This window comes from Cryptotermes secundus, unplaced genomic scaffold, assembly GCF_002891405.2.
Source record: "Cryptotermes secundus unplaced genomic scaffold, Csec_1.0 scaffold443, whole genome shotgun sequence".
Lineage (NCBI taxonomy): Eukaryota > Metazoa > Arthropoda > Insecta > Blattodea > Kalotermitidae > Cryptotermes > Cryptotermes secundus.
The window spans coordinates 99331-111940 of record NW_019731576.1 but is presented as its reverse complement, the minus strand read 5'-3'; the positions used below and the strand labels follow the sequence as shown (position 1 = coordinate 111940).

General features: G+C 37.7%; 1 protein-coding gene across 3 annotated transcripts in view; it reads left to right on the top strand.

Annotated features, from left to right (window-relative positions):
- The window catches only part of LOC111867131 (thioredoxin domain-containing protein 11), a 30173-nt gene that overhangs the window by 4648 nt on the left and 12915 nt on the right, over window positions 1-12610 (top strand). For all 3 annotated transcript variants that reach the window (XM_023856669.2, XM_023856668.2, XM_023856667.2), the window contains 4 exons: window positions 1346-1549; window positions 2770-2967; window positions 6238-6325; window positions 9675-10026. In XM_023856669.2, coding sequence (XP_023712437.1) covers window positions 1346-1549; window positions 2770-2967; window positions 6238-6325; window positions 9675-10026 — 842 coding nt within the window. The remainder of the gene's footprint in view (window positions 1-1345; window positions 1550-2769; window positions 2968-6237; window positions 6326-9674; window positions 10027-12610) is intronic.

Here is a 12610-nt window from a genome sequence, read left to right as displayed (position 1 = left end):
TTTCATGAACCCCTGGGGGAGTAAGGATCTCTATTCAAAGTGGATTCAGTGAACATCATGGTTGAGTGGTTAGCTTCATATCAGGATGTCCTTGGCTCAGATTTGAGCCTAGAGATCAGCTGTTCTCATTAAGGTTTTCATGGTTTCCCTAAGTTCTTTGCGGCAAATTCCAGAACATTGCCTTGGCATGACAACTTCCATATCTTTCCAAATTAGTATTCATTAATCATCCTGTCATTTGGTGGTGTATAGTTAGAGCTACTGTCAGTGCCATAAAGGAACCATAAACTAAATTAAAATGTAATTATATGTGTGGAATGATGATCTTGAAGCTGTTTGTTTGTTGCAATCCTTCAGCTGTTTACATGACTGGTGAAATGGAGGGTGTTATTCCATTGTAAAATTTTTACAGTTGGTAAATCATGACTGCATTTTTTTGGCCCAGAATTGAGGCATCAATTTTTTTTTATGCTTCTCCCCCATTTCACAACAGAAGAAGATTGTAGAACTGTGTTACACTATAAGAATAATCCTTGTTCTGTGCTTCAAGAGGTTTTTACTTGATTATGCCATACCAGTTTGCACCACAGTTAGTGTCACCTGTTTTGTTGTGTTATTACGTGATAAAATGAACCTGCACAGATTGGAAATGATAACTGTTTAAGTGTATCATAATTTAATTCCAAGGCAGTGGATGCATTATGACAGGCAAATCTTGCTGCTGGTTTGGCATTTGGAGGTGCTGGTACAGCATTGTTCCCTAGACCTTTTTCCACATGACTACTTTTTCTTTAATTTTGTGAAGGCCTTACTCTGGGGACACCAGTTTGATGCCATGAATAAGACATCAGATGCTATCAACAAGACTATTATAATGTTGTTATGCTGTCTGAATTCATTATTACAGCACTCCACTAGATCACCTGTATCGTTGGTTTGGGGAATTATGTTGATCTTGATGGTGACTAAATTGAGTAGGAGATATGCAAGTATGTTTTAAAATATAATTGTTGTTGATTTACTGTGTCTGTATTGTGTACTGATTGTATACAGCAGACTTATGAAATGCTCCTTACAGCCATGTATACTTAGTAATGTATAAAAGGTTTCATTTTGTGAGACTTAAAAACTCAGTTGGCACAAATACATATATTTGTATTAAAATGTATATATTTCTATCTTAAGCATATTTTATGTGAAAAATATCGGTCATTTCCTAACCAGTCATGTGGGATGAGGTCAGTGTTGAACCAATACTTTCTGTTATGTAATGTTTTCTGTAACATGATTCTTAAATACTTGAAGCAGTTCAGTGTGCTCTGAATCGTTTTATCGTCTTTTACAGGCTGTGGTTGTTGGATTTTTCAACTTTTCTGGAATTGCTGGCAGTCCTGGTTACTATTCCTTCTACACAACAGCCCTTAAGTTCCTGGAGAGAGATCCTCATAGAGAAATTGGCTTTGCTGTTGTTACTGATATGGAAACCAGTGCCCAAATGGGGATTGATTGGACTCCAACATTGAGGATTTATATGTGGAATGAGACTCTGGTTTGTAATCATTTGTTATGTGAGACTAAAGTCAAGATCATTTCTGAAATTAACATTTGTTTAGAATTAAAGGTAAAATTGTCCCTGTGCTTAATTAATTAAGCAGTGTGCAATGAAGGCACTAGGTGTAGATGAGTACATTTTTGGCAAATATTATTCATAGTGTGAACATATTTTGATATAATGTGTGAAAAACAAGTGGTCCATACTCTGGAAAAAAAAAAAAGTTTAGCAAATTGTGTAGCTTTTTTTATGTGTATTTCATATACCTCTTATCTTTTGAAGTTTACTTCAGTATTTGATTATCATTATTCCAAAAATTACACACTGTATGAAAAAAGTATATGGTTTAGTTTTAGCTTTTATACAAAACATATTTCCGTGAACCATATTTATTAAATTTTATAAGAATATATTGTAGCATGTAGGGCTGTTACTATGCAATGACCACGAGATAAGCAAGTATACCAATGAATCCCCATGGCCGTTAATTTCAGTTTTCTAAACTGGAGAAAACTGTATATCACAGGACATATATTGGACATTATCTTCAACTGTTTCTTGACAACGAATTGCTATGAAGAGCTTATGCTTGAATTTCATTTCATTCTGTATATTAGCCATTTTAATTATTTTTTTAAGTTTTTAGCGAGAACATGTCTTGTGCTATGAGTGTAGAAGGTGACAGAGACCAAAAAGCGTTTTAAGGTCAGAAGTCACTAGCTGTAATTATATAGAAGTATATATAAGCAGTTATTCAAGCTACATATAGAACAGAGAGAATAAGAAAATATTCATTATTATATCAACATTTTTACTCAGAAGTATCTGGTAATTAGCACAACAAAGAGAAAAGAGATCTGTTCATCATATTTTCAAGTAATCTCAAAATATTGAGCCTTTGCCAGAATCTTGACGCTGCCATCTTGGATGTTAGTATTCAGTGGGTATCACAATATTACTTACTTCTTCACGAAATCTAGTGAAACACAAGATATTTAATATAATAATATTAATTATGAAGTGGTCTTGTAGGCCATATTGAAATTGGTCAAGGATCACATGTGACCTGTGATTCGGATTAGGTACAGTCCTGAGTTACATTGTGTAACTGGTAAGGTACGAGTAGTACTGGAGAATATAAAAGGTAAATTTAATTTAATTCCTGTCAAATAATCATGATGTTCATAAATACAGTACATTTTGGGACAACATTGCAGCAATACCCTCATCAAGCAGAGTTCACCCCTGATGTGTTGGTGAAGTGGATCTTTGAAAATACACACCTAGTTTCTGTATGGGTGACTCCACCTGGAGTGAAGAGTCTCACTCTCGCTCCATATGTAGAGGAGGGGTCTGTTCTTATCCTTTTCACCCCACGAAACCCCCTGCAGGACTGGAACTACAACTACAATATGGTAAGTGCTTCCCACAGTCCAGGGGTGGGAAAAATTTATAGCCAAAGAGCTGAATTTGGAATTGCAAATGTTTTGCTGGACTGGAATTTGGTCAGTGCAGTGTTGTTGAAATATGTCCTAATAAGTGAAGACTTTTAGAATGCCCACAGTGTAGTGAAAATTGTTGTACATTTCATCTACAAGGTATGTGGCACAACATCCTTGGAGATGATCATGGAACATATCAAGCATCATGGCAGTCCTTTGTGGCACCTAGATTGATAGGTTTATTTAATTGCTTTCATTTTAGCTCCAACTTGAACCATTATATGTTTACTATTTTAAGATTTTTACTGCCTTCTGTATGGCCTGTTTTATTAACATTTGTTAATATAAAATTTATTGCTGTTTTGTTGAGCACTTTACCAAATGTTAAACCACTTTTTGGTTCGACCCATGTCTGTTTTAACTACTTTCACACTGGATTTTATAAAGGGCATTCCACCTTTAATGTTATTCAGGGACATAGCCATCAGCGCTGACACACACACACATGCACATCCGCGCATGCTCTCCCCCATTTATCTCCCCGCCTCTCTCAATTTCATAGCACTCTCCATTTCTTTGAACTTCTTCAACCAACGATTCAGAGCCTTGTCATTTGGTGCTATTTCTCCTGGATATAACCTTGGCCACTTACATTGCACTCTTACAACTGACTTCAATTCTGCATACCGTGAAACAAACTCAGCCTTCTGTTGCATGGTCCACCTCTACAATGACACTGACTCACACTGGGAGGTAAAAGTAGTGGGGCTGGGGATGTCTGACAGCCAGCCTTGTGCACAAGTTGTATCGCTCACTCAACCAACAAAAGCATCTTAATGTCACTTGCTACCCTCCATCAACTGAGCATTTCCAAAATACGTTCTTCCACCACATTTTAAAATTTGAATTTTAATTCCCCCCTCGTTGGTGTCTCCACCTTCTCGTGGTGAGGGGGTTTGAGTATGCCAAGGACCCTGAGAGCTATACCAGTGGTAGCGTAGCTACTGGAAGGGCCTCCCTTGCTGGACAGGTCAAAGGATAGGCATCAGACTAAGAGGGACACCAAAAACCAAAAACTGATGCCGGAAGCAGCGTCATCAGCAACGACTTGTAGCACAGAGCAAATGATGCTCGAGATGGTTGAAGTTCGTATAGTAACAGGCGTGACCAGAGTGGTTTGAACGGCTGTTTTACCACATTATCACTTTTCCTGGATAGTCTCTTTCCAAAAACAGAAGATCGCATTAAGTGGAGGAACTGTTTTGGAAGAGACTGTGGACATGCCGTCGTATAACAGTTTTTGAATGATAGGTCTTTATAATCCCAGCATGCTCTTTCATTGAATATGTATAGTAAAATTCAATGTAAATTCCATATCATGTTGTTTCCTATTTTGTTTATGTATGGTGTTCACCCTTGCACCATCCAAACTGTTTCTTGCCCTGGTGGGGTTCCCATCAAAGCATTCCAGACAAAGGTCACAATTTCACAGCTGCTGTGATGTCCACTACCTGATTCATCACTTTTCAAAGCACCGTATTGAAGGCGTTGTAAGAAGAAAAGAAGCTGTTAGAAATTCCTTTCCCTGTGTACCAGAGTTACAATGCCACCATTTTGTTAATAACAAAAATATAGCTGTAAAGCTAGAGTTTCCTGTATATTAATGAAATGCTTCCTCTTGTAACTTAACTATTGTCAGTGGAGTAGAATATCACAAAGCTGTGAACCTTGTTCTATGGTTACTGCTGAAGGCTGGTGTAGGCTGACCCCTGGGCTACTCCTATGTGTATTTTATGGTGAGCATCTGGAAGGTACATGATAGGAAAGAATGATTCTATAATGCAGAACTACTTTGTGAAGAAGTGGACACTTTTTTTAAAGCAAGCATCAAGGAAAAAAGGCAAAACAAGAAAAGGAGTATAACTCTTTTTCCAAATAATTTTCAATCCTGACACTGTACTGTTTAAAACTATGTTCTTTCTTCATAAAAACAAGGATAATATAATTAATTTATTATAAAAGTTGTATTAGTTACAGCATTTTTAGTAACATGCTTAAAATTCTTTAAATGTACCCCAGTGATTGGAATTTAAACCTGGCCAATCCCACCCTTAAGACCATTTAACAAAAGTAATAAAAGGAATGACATTCAGTTAGTGCACAGTGCATTATAATTCCTCACATAAGTGTAAGATCGAACATGGGCCACCGCAGTGGGAAGCCAGCGACTAACCCCTTGAGCTATGGCACGGCTTGGTAGACTATAAGTGGAACCTTAATGCAACAGGATTCTTAAATATAATATTAATGGATATTATGGTGAATTATCTTTTATAAATTTTGTTATATTTGTTTTATTTAGATTCAGGGCCAGGTTTTTAATGGCAAACCATTTACTCATATGAGAGAGAACTCAGATAGCACACATAAATCATCAGAAATGTTACTAGAAATTATGACACTAGTGTCATCAGCAAGTATTATGGATACTGATAAGTTATTTTGTTGTTTGAGGAAGGTCAGTGCAAAAAAAAATTAATTCACTTGACAGCTTTCAGTGTAAATTAGCTATGATCTGGCAAATGATTAGGAGTCAGAATGTGCAATGATGGAATATATGTCTGAGTGGATGTCACTGATGAATTGTTGAAGCTCAGAATAAAGTTTTCTCAGTGATGAATGATACATATCTCCTGTACAAACTTAATTAGAATTAGTTCCCTCAGATCTGAACATTACTTGTGCACAGACCGATGCACAGATAATAAATAGATTGCTTTATAATGTTTTGAGACAGTCTATATAAGTTGACCACAGCTGCTTCCTCTCCCTCACCCTTTGGAATCACCCATCATTTGTCTTCCAGAAAGCTCACAGCTGCTTAGCCTCAACAGTCTTCTCTGTGCCAGACTCAAGAATACCAGACATTTTTTTTAAATGTGCACATATTCAGGCAAAAGCATTACTGAACTATTTTGCATGGAATATTGTTTATATTTGTATGTGCTTTTAAAGTAATTTAAAAATTGTACCACAAGGCATAGGTGTATGTAGCAGTCCAAAATGGTAGATATCACATAATCTTCATGACTCTCAATCATGCTGTAATGGAATGCAGTTTTTTTTTGAGGGGCGAGGGGTCAGTCAAATTGATGCTAACAGTATTAGTATTAAATAATGAAGTAAGTACAAATCAGTTGAGCGTTCATATAGAAGATGACAACATATGTTTTGTGCTTGCAGCTGCGAGAAGTTGGACTAGAATATTACAACTGTGATTTAAACCCATGGGTCTCGAACCTTGCCAAACATCTTGCCAGTGAACGAGCAGGTAAAAATTTTAGGAGTTATTTGGAAAAGATCACATATTCTAAAAGTAATGAAAGTGTGAAATGTATTTGCCTCAATATTAGTGATGAGAATGTTGCAGTGTAGGAAGAGATATGGTATCTGATACTTTGAGATATCATAGTTTGGCATATAAGTGTTGTAAGAAATAAGTATTTTATTATGATGTCGTGTTGTCCAAATACACTAACTGGTCTTTATTAGGTTAACCATTGCCTCATCTACTTGAATGAATGATGTCTACTGGTAGTACTGTTCATACATTTTTAAATTGTCAAATTTATGGTGTATTTGCAATGAACAGTTGTAAAAATGTTCCTGTTAGGTTTGCCAAGTCTGTCAGTCTGTCTCCACGTGTAACAGCTCAAAAACAGCTCCGTGAATTTTTAGGACAGTTTGATGTTGGCAAATTTATTAAAATTTGTGAACATAATTCAGATTACATTACTTGAGAATAAATTAAGCATTTAGGAACATTTTTAATCATTTAAGACAGATGAAGTAACTAAAGAATGGGGAATATAACACAGCAATGTTGTAATTTATACAGCTCCTAGTTTTCTTAGAATTTTTAAATAGATGCTTATGGACTGGACATGTAGACATGAAGAAAACAAGAAATGTATACAGTATTTTGGTGGAAAGACCTCATGGAACATTCCTGCTTTAAAGATTGAGAGTGAAATTGGAGGATAACATTAGAAAGGATCGAGTAAAATAGGTAGTGCAGATGAGGACTGGAATGGTCTGGTTAGGATCAGATTCAGTGTCATTCTTGAGTATTAAGAGTATTGCAACATATATTTTTATTACAAAAGAATTATTAAGCAGTGTGAGTAAACCTAACAGAAGCTCTAACTGCCAATTATTTAAGCAAAAGTCAGAATTTCAATGAGTAAAAGTGAGCAAATTCTAGTGCTAAATAAGAAATACTTAGGTGCCTGACAGTGGCTAAGGTTTCCAGCAGATGTGTGAAGTGGAGAGAAAGAAAAGCCTTTTGCGTGATTTTAGTAGCAACCTCCAAACATTTTTCAAGTGTGCCCCAGAGCTGACTTGAACATCAACCTCATAGATATTATCTTACTAAATGATACAATTTATAAGTGTTCATGCTGATAAACGTTATGGTGAATGGTTTGTATCGGCAAGAACATCGGAAGAAATTATACAGGTTTACTGAAAAGGTTTACTTGGATGGCTGAGTATTTTTGTGGACATTCAGTTGAGACGAAAGGAGCAGCTTAATTTGCAAAACAAAAAAATGTAAGTTTTCTTTTGCTTTGTAAGTGAGCTTGGATTTCAAGATGGAGTTGCAGAAGACATGGAGATACATAGGATGGCTGTATAGAAAACAACAGTATAGATTTACTAAAATTATAAAACAAGCTGATCAGTGGATTATGTTTCCTGTGTGAAAGGAAGTGAATGGGGAAGAAGTAGAATGAAGTGCTCTCACTTCCTTAGTACAATTGGAGCATATGTTGCACTTGTGTACCAGTAGTCAAATCATCATACCTTGGAGATGCTTCAGTATCAACAGTCAGGCTGTGCAATACTGAAGAAATATTTAGGAGTCCTGATGCACAGTAAGAGTGATATAAATTGTAAAATATTTGAAATTCTGACATAATCTACATTTATGCATTTTACCAGGTATTATCAATTGCAAAGCAGAAGTAAATAGAATCTAATTAGATGTCCAGTATTTTAGGCAGGGCTTCTTCCACCCTTACCCTTGTGCTCTGCCACCTGTGAATATATGTTTAACATTGCGTAATCATGTTAACTTGAATGACAGAGATATGCAGTACAAGAATAAATGTTTTACAGTTTCGTACTATTCTATTCTGTGAGCCAGGATAGTACAATTGGTACAGTGACTGGCTACATGCTTGGGAGCCAATGGATTGGAGTCTGAGTCCTGGTCGGAGCAAGATTTTCTCCTTTCAGCATTGTCCAGACCAGTTCTGGGCCCCACCCATCCTCCTATCCAGTCGGTATGGGGGCCCATTTCTTGGGGGTAAAGCACCTGGTGCATGAAGCTGACCACTAAGCTGCAACTAGTGCTGTGGTGAAGAATAGTGTTTAAGTAGTTAAGTGTGTGGTCACATTTTTACGCCTTTTTTTATTAATTCCACACCAGACACTGTCCTTTGTATATAATCATTTATTATTTCTGGAGTAGTAGATGAATCATCTTCAGTTGCTGCAGTTCAGATGTGCTTAAGTTCTTTTTCTTGTCCATTTCTGCTAGAGAAACTCTCGATTTCTTTGCTGGTTTGGTAAACGTCCTGAAAGCTGGAACCTGAGTGAATATGTCACTTTTTTGGATTCCAACACAAATCGTCCTTGTAAACAATTCTGGCAAAGGATTAAATTATAAAATTGTTATTCCATTGAAATCACAGTTTTCACCTTTATATTTACTTTATATGAACGTGTGTGTGTGTGTGTGTGTGTGGCAAACTCTGATTAAACAGAATCAGAAACATACCTGGAACTTTGCTGAATACAGGATTTTCTCTTATGTCCATCAGTTTGAAGAATTTTCTTCTCATTCTTTCAACCAATGTCTTTGCCAAATTTTTGGATGTACATCTTTTTCAGTGTAATCAAAGATTTTTGCTTTCTTATTTTTGTCAATTCAGATTTATAAAAAAGCCCTCCATGTTCTTCAATCGGTCCAGTAAACTGAGAGTATAAGTCACTACCATGGACACTCTTCATTCTTGGAATAATTCGATTCTGATGGATCCATTTTAACTGGACCACTTCACTTCATAAAAGCAACAGTAATACTTCACCATTGGTTGGCCATAGCAGGTGGTAGGGGTTCTGGTTGGGATATGTAGCTTCTTGTAGGAAGTTGGAAGACTTCTGGTTATGGGATTTTTCCGTATGCACTGTCTAGTACCAGCGAAACCACACCCTCCCCTGGCATGTCACTAGATAACAGCACTCTCCCTCCCTCTACATAGACAAAAGAAACACAGTCCACCAGTCTTCAGTACAAGCACCACAGCAGGCACCAGTGCACTGTACTTGCATGCAAATCAACACAACACTACAGATTAAATCAGAGAGAATAACCAAATAACCAAAATAAAAATTACAAACCACACAAGTATTTTTTTGTTCCAGATGTAAACAACACAGAACTAGCAGAGATGACATACAGATAATTGTCAAATACTGTTCCTGCAGTTAATCAGAGCAGATGCCATACAATATACATCAGTTTTATTGATCTTATACCCATATGGTACCAGAGGCATGCTGCAACCAACATTTACTGAGTGTGTTACTGCAGATAATCTGTTTCCATTTTCCAGAAATGAAGAAGAAGTACTCTGAGATTGAAACTGAATGTTTATTCTGGAAGGAACACCGTAGGTCAGAGGAAGATGTTCTTCCAGTTCATGTGGTTGGAGAACAGTGGAGAAATGGAAGTTACCACAGTGGACAAACTCGGAGGAAGCTGTACAGGATTTGTGAAAGGCACAGTGCACAGCTGCATGGAGATATAGATGATGATGGTGCTCATGTACGTGAAAATGATTTGAACATGCCAAAGAAGTGTAAGAAAGAAGAGAGAGTCACATGCAGTAGTCACTTGGACTATGGACCATTCACTGAATCACAGCATAGATATTATATTTGCTGTAAAAACTCCCATTCTCTCAGGTAACTGTGCAAATACAAGGGAATGAGCTGAAACATGTACTCAGATATGATTAGACATGCAGTAAAATATTTATGTGTGTCTGGGGAGGAGGGGGAGAAGTTTTATATGATGATATTTGTTGTATATAAAATAGCATAGAGCCAGCTAGACCTTGTCTCTGCACTTATTTTTGATTAAAATGTCTGTAGAATAGTAATATTTTAAGACCTTACATGTAACAAAAGCCACTTTGTATATTTATGAATTCAGAAGTTAATATGTATACATCCCTTAAATTGATACAAGTTGTTAAATGTAAGGAAAATTTAGGCTGTAAAATTATGGAAATTTAATACAAATTAATTAATTTTATAAGAGAAAATGTCTAGTTGTAAAAGGTGAGGGAAAATGTCATGATTGTAAAATATAAAAAGGAAGTTTTCCCTGTGCTTGATTAATTCAGTGCCACACCATGGATATATGGAGCATTCAAGGTGACTTCATTATTCTTGGCCTGATCAGTGAGTTGAGGTGAGTGGTCAGCTTCACACCTCAGCTGGTGATAGAATCCCTGGTACTCATAGGATAAGAGGCTGAGTGAGCCCCGGAGGTGGTTTACATGCTGTTAGTTGGAAAACTGTTCCATGTGTAGGGGTGACATCTTTTCCCATGTTCTCCATAGATAAACTGTCTTGATATGTCCACTCATTGCTGTCACAGAGCTTGTACAGTTTTATTCCAAATTTTTTTCACTCTTTTGGGATATACTGTCAGAAGTACCTCTTTGAATTTCACAATTATATTTTCCACATCAAAATTTTCTGTAGGGTGCTACAATGGAGAATGGGTATTACTGAAGTATTTGAAAAACCCTCGGAATTTCCATACCCTGTCATAAATTGGACACACTTTCATTACTTTCAAAATGAACAAATTTCAGTACATGTAGAACCTGGTCACATTTCAAAACTTTTGAATGGACTAGAATGTAATATAGGTAATTAGTTGACCAATACTTTGTGGTGCCCTGATCATCATAGGCTGTTTGGATCATATTGGATACATCAGAAGTGACTGCAACCATAAAATACATAACGACTGTTGTTAGACGTTATAGGGATTGGATTAATTAATCAATTGGGCTGAATTATTGGAGTGATCCACTAAATGGAGGGTCACCCTCTGAAAATGAAGCAAATGGTGGTACCAGTGACGTTGGCCAGATTGGATTCCCTTCAAGAAGACATAAAAATTGATCAAGAAGAAAGGAAAGCTGAAAGAAAAACTGACCATGGAGATCTAAAGTAAATGATGGAAGAAATGATGAACATAAATCTAAAGGAAAGGGGAAAAGAAATAAAATCTGGCCAAGTGGAAATGAAGTCTGTAGTTAATGCCTTGATAGTGGACATGAAGGATGATTGAAGAGAGTCAATCAATGTCCTGCAAGTAATGACGGAGGTGTGTCTGGACAATAAGAAGCTATATCTGGAAGACATTGAATCTGAAGTGGAACATCTGGAGGTCCCTATGGAAGAGGCCACGGTGAAACCTTTGGGAACATTGAAGAAGCAGTGCAGGGGCCAGCATAAAGTGGCAAGGCGACACAGAGAGCCAAAGGAACTGATCCAAGGAAATTGTGGATCCCAGAGGAAGTTGGCTGCCGCCTGCAGGAAGGTATCCTGCCACACGAACTGCATGGCGCAAGGGATCCGGAGAGTACAGATGCTCTGGAGAGAGTGCAGACATGCCATGAAGGCAGAAAAGGAGTGAAGGACCTAGGTGGCAGACGGCTGCAATATCTGAAGAAACGAGACATGAAGAAGCTATGACATGAAAGCACAGGAAATGTTAGTGAGTACAACAGGTAGGCTTTCAGCTGGAGTTAATGCAGCAAGCAGCCGGGATGTCCAGCAGATTAAGGAACATGAGGAGCTAGACGTAGGGTAGGGATCGGCTAGCTCAAGAGCAGAAAATTAAGAACTGGGCATTGTGGAGGAGTTGGTGCTCTCAAAAATGGAAGAAAGACCTATTAGCATCATTAGTGTCGGAAGAGTCGGATATGTGGGCATACTGGCTACTCCAGGATTTATGGCCCTCTGTGGGAAAGAGAAGAAGAAAGATGAAAACCTTTGGATGGTGGTGAGAACCTGGACCAACTGGAACCTTATAAGGGAACCAATCGGGACAAAGTGGTGGTAAGGAGGGAGCACTGGTAGCAGTTAGCGAGGAGCCACCGCAGAGGGGGAAGGGAGAGAGAACAACAACAACAACAACAACAACAACTTGCAGGAAGACGTCGAAAGCACAGCCCCCCCCGGAAAGGAAGAAAAGGGGAGACACCTTTAGGCTATTTGGGACAGATATGAGGTAGCAATGTGACATGTCAACACATTGCAAGGCAACGGCTTTAGAAACATCCTGCGACAGACGTACACAACAATAGGGCAAATGTTTATAGCTCATTGCTAGGCAACAGTCAGCACACCAATGGAGTGGCGAGGTAGCTTTTACATGACTTGTTTCTGTGTGGTCTGCCATATGCAGCAATGGAGCTGTGTTTTCTGCATTGTTTGTGCTGCTGCTATATAAGACAAGTCCACT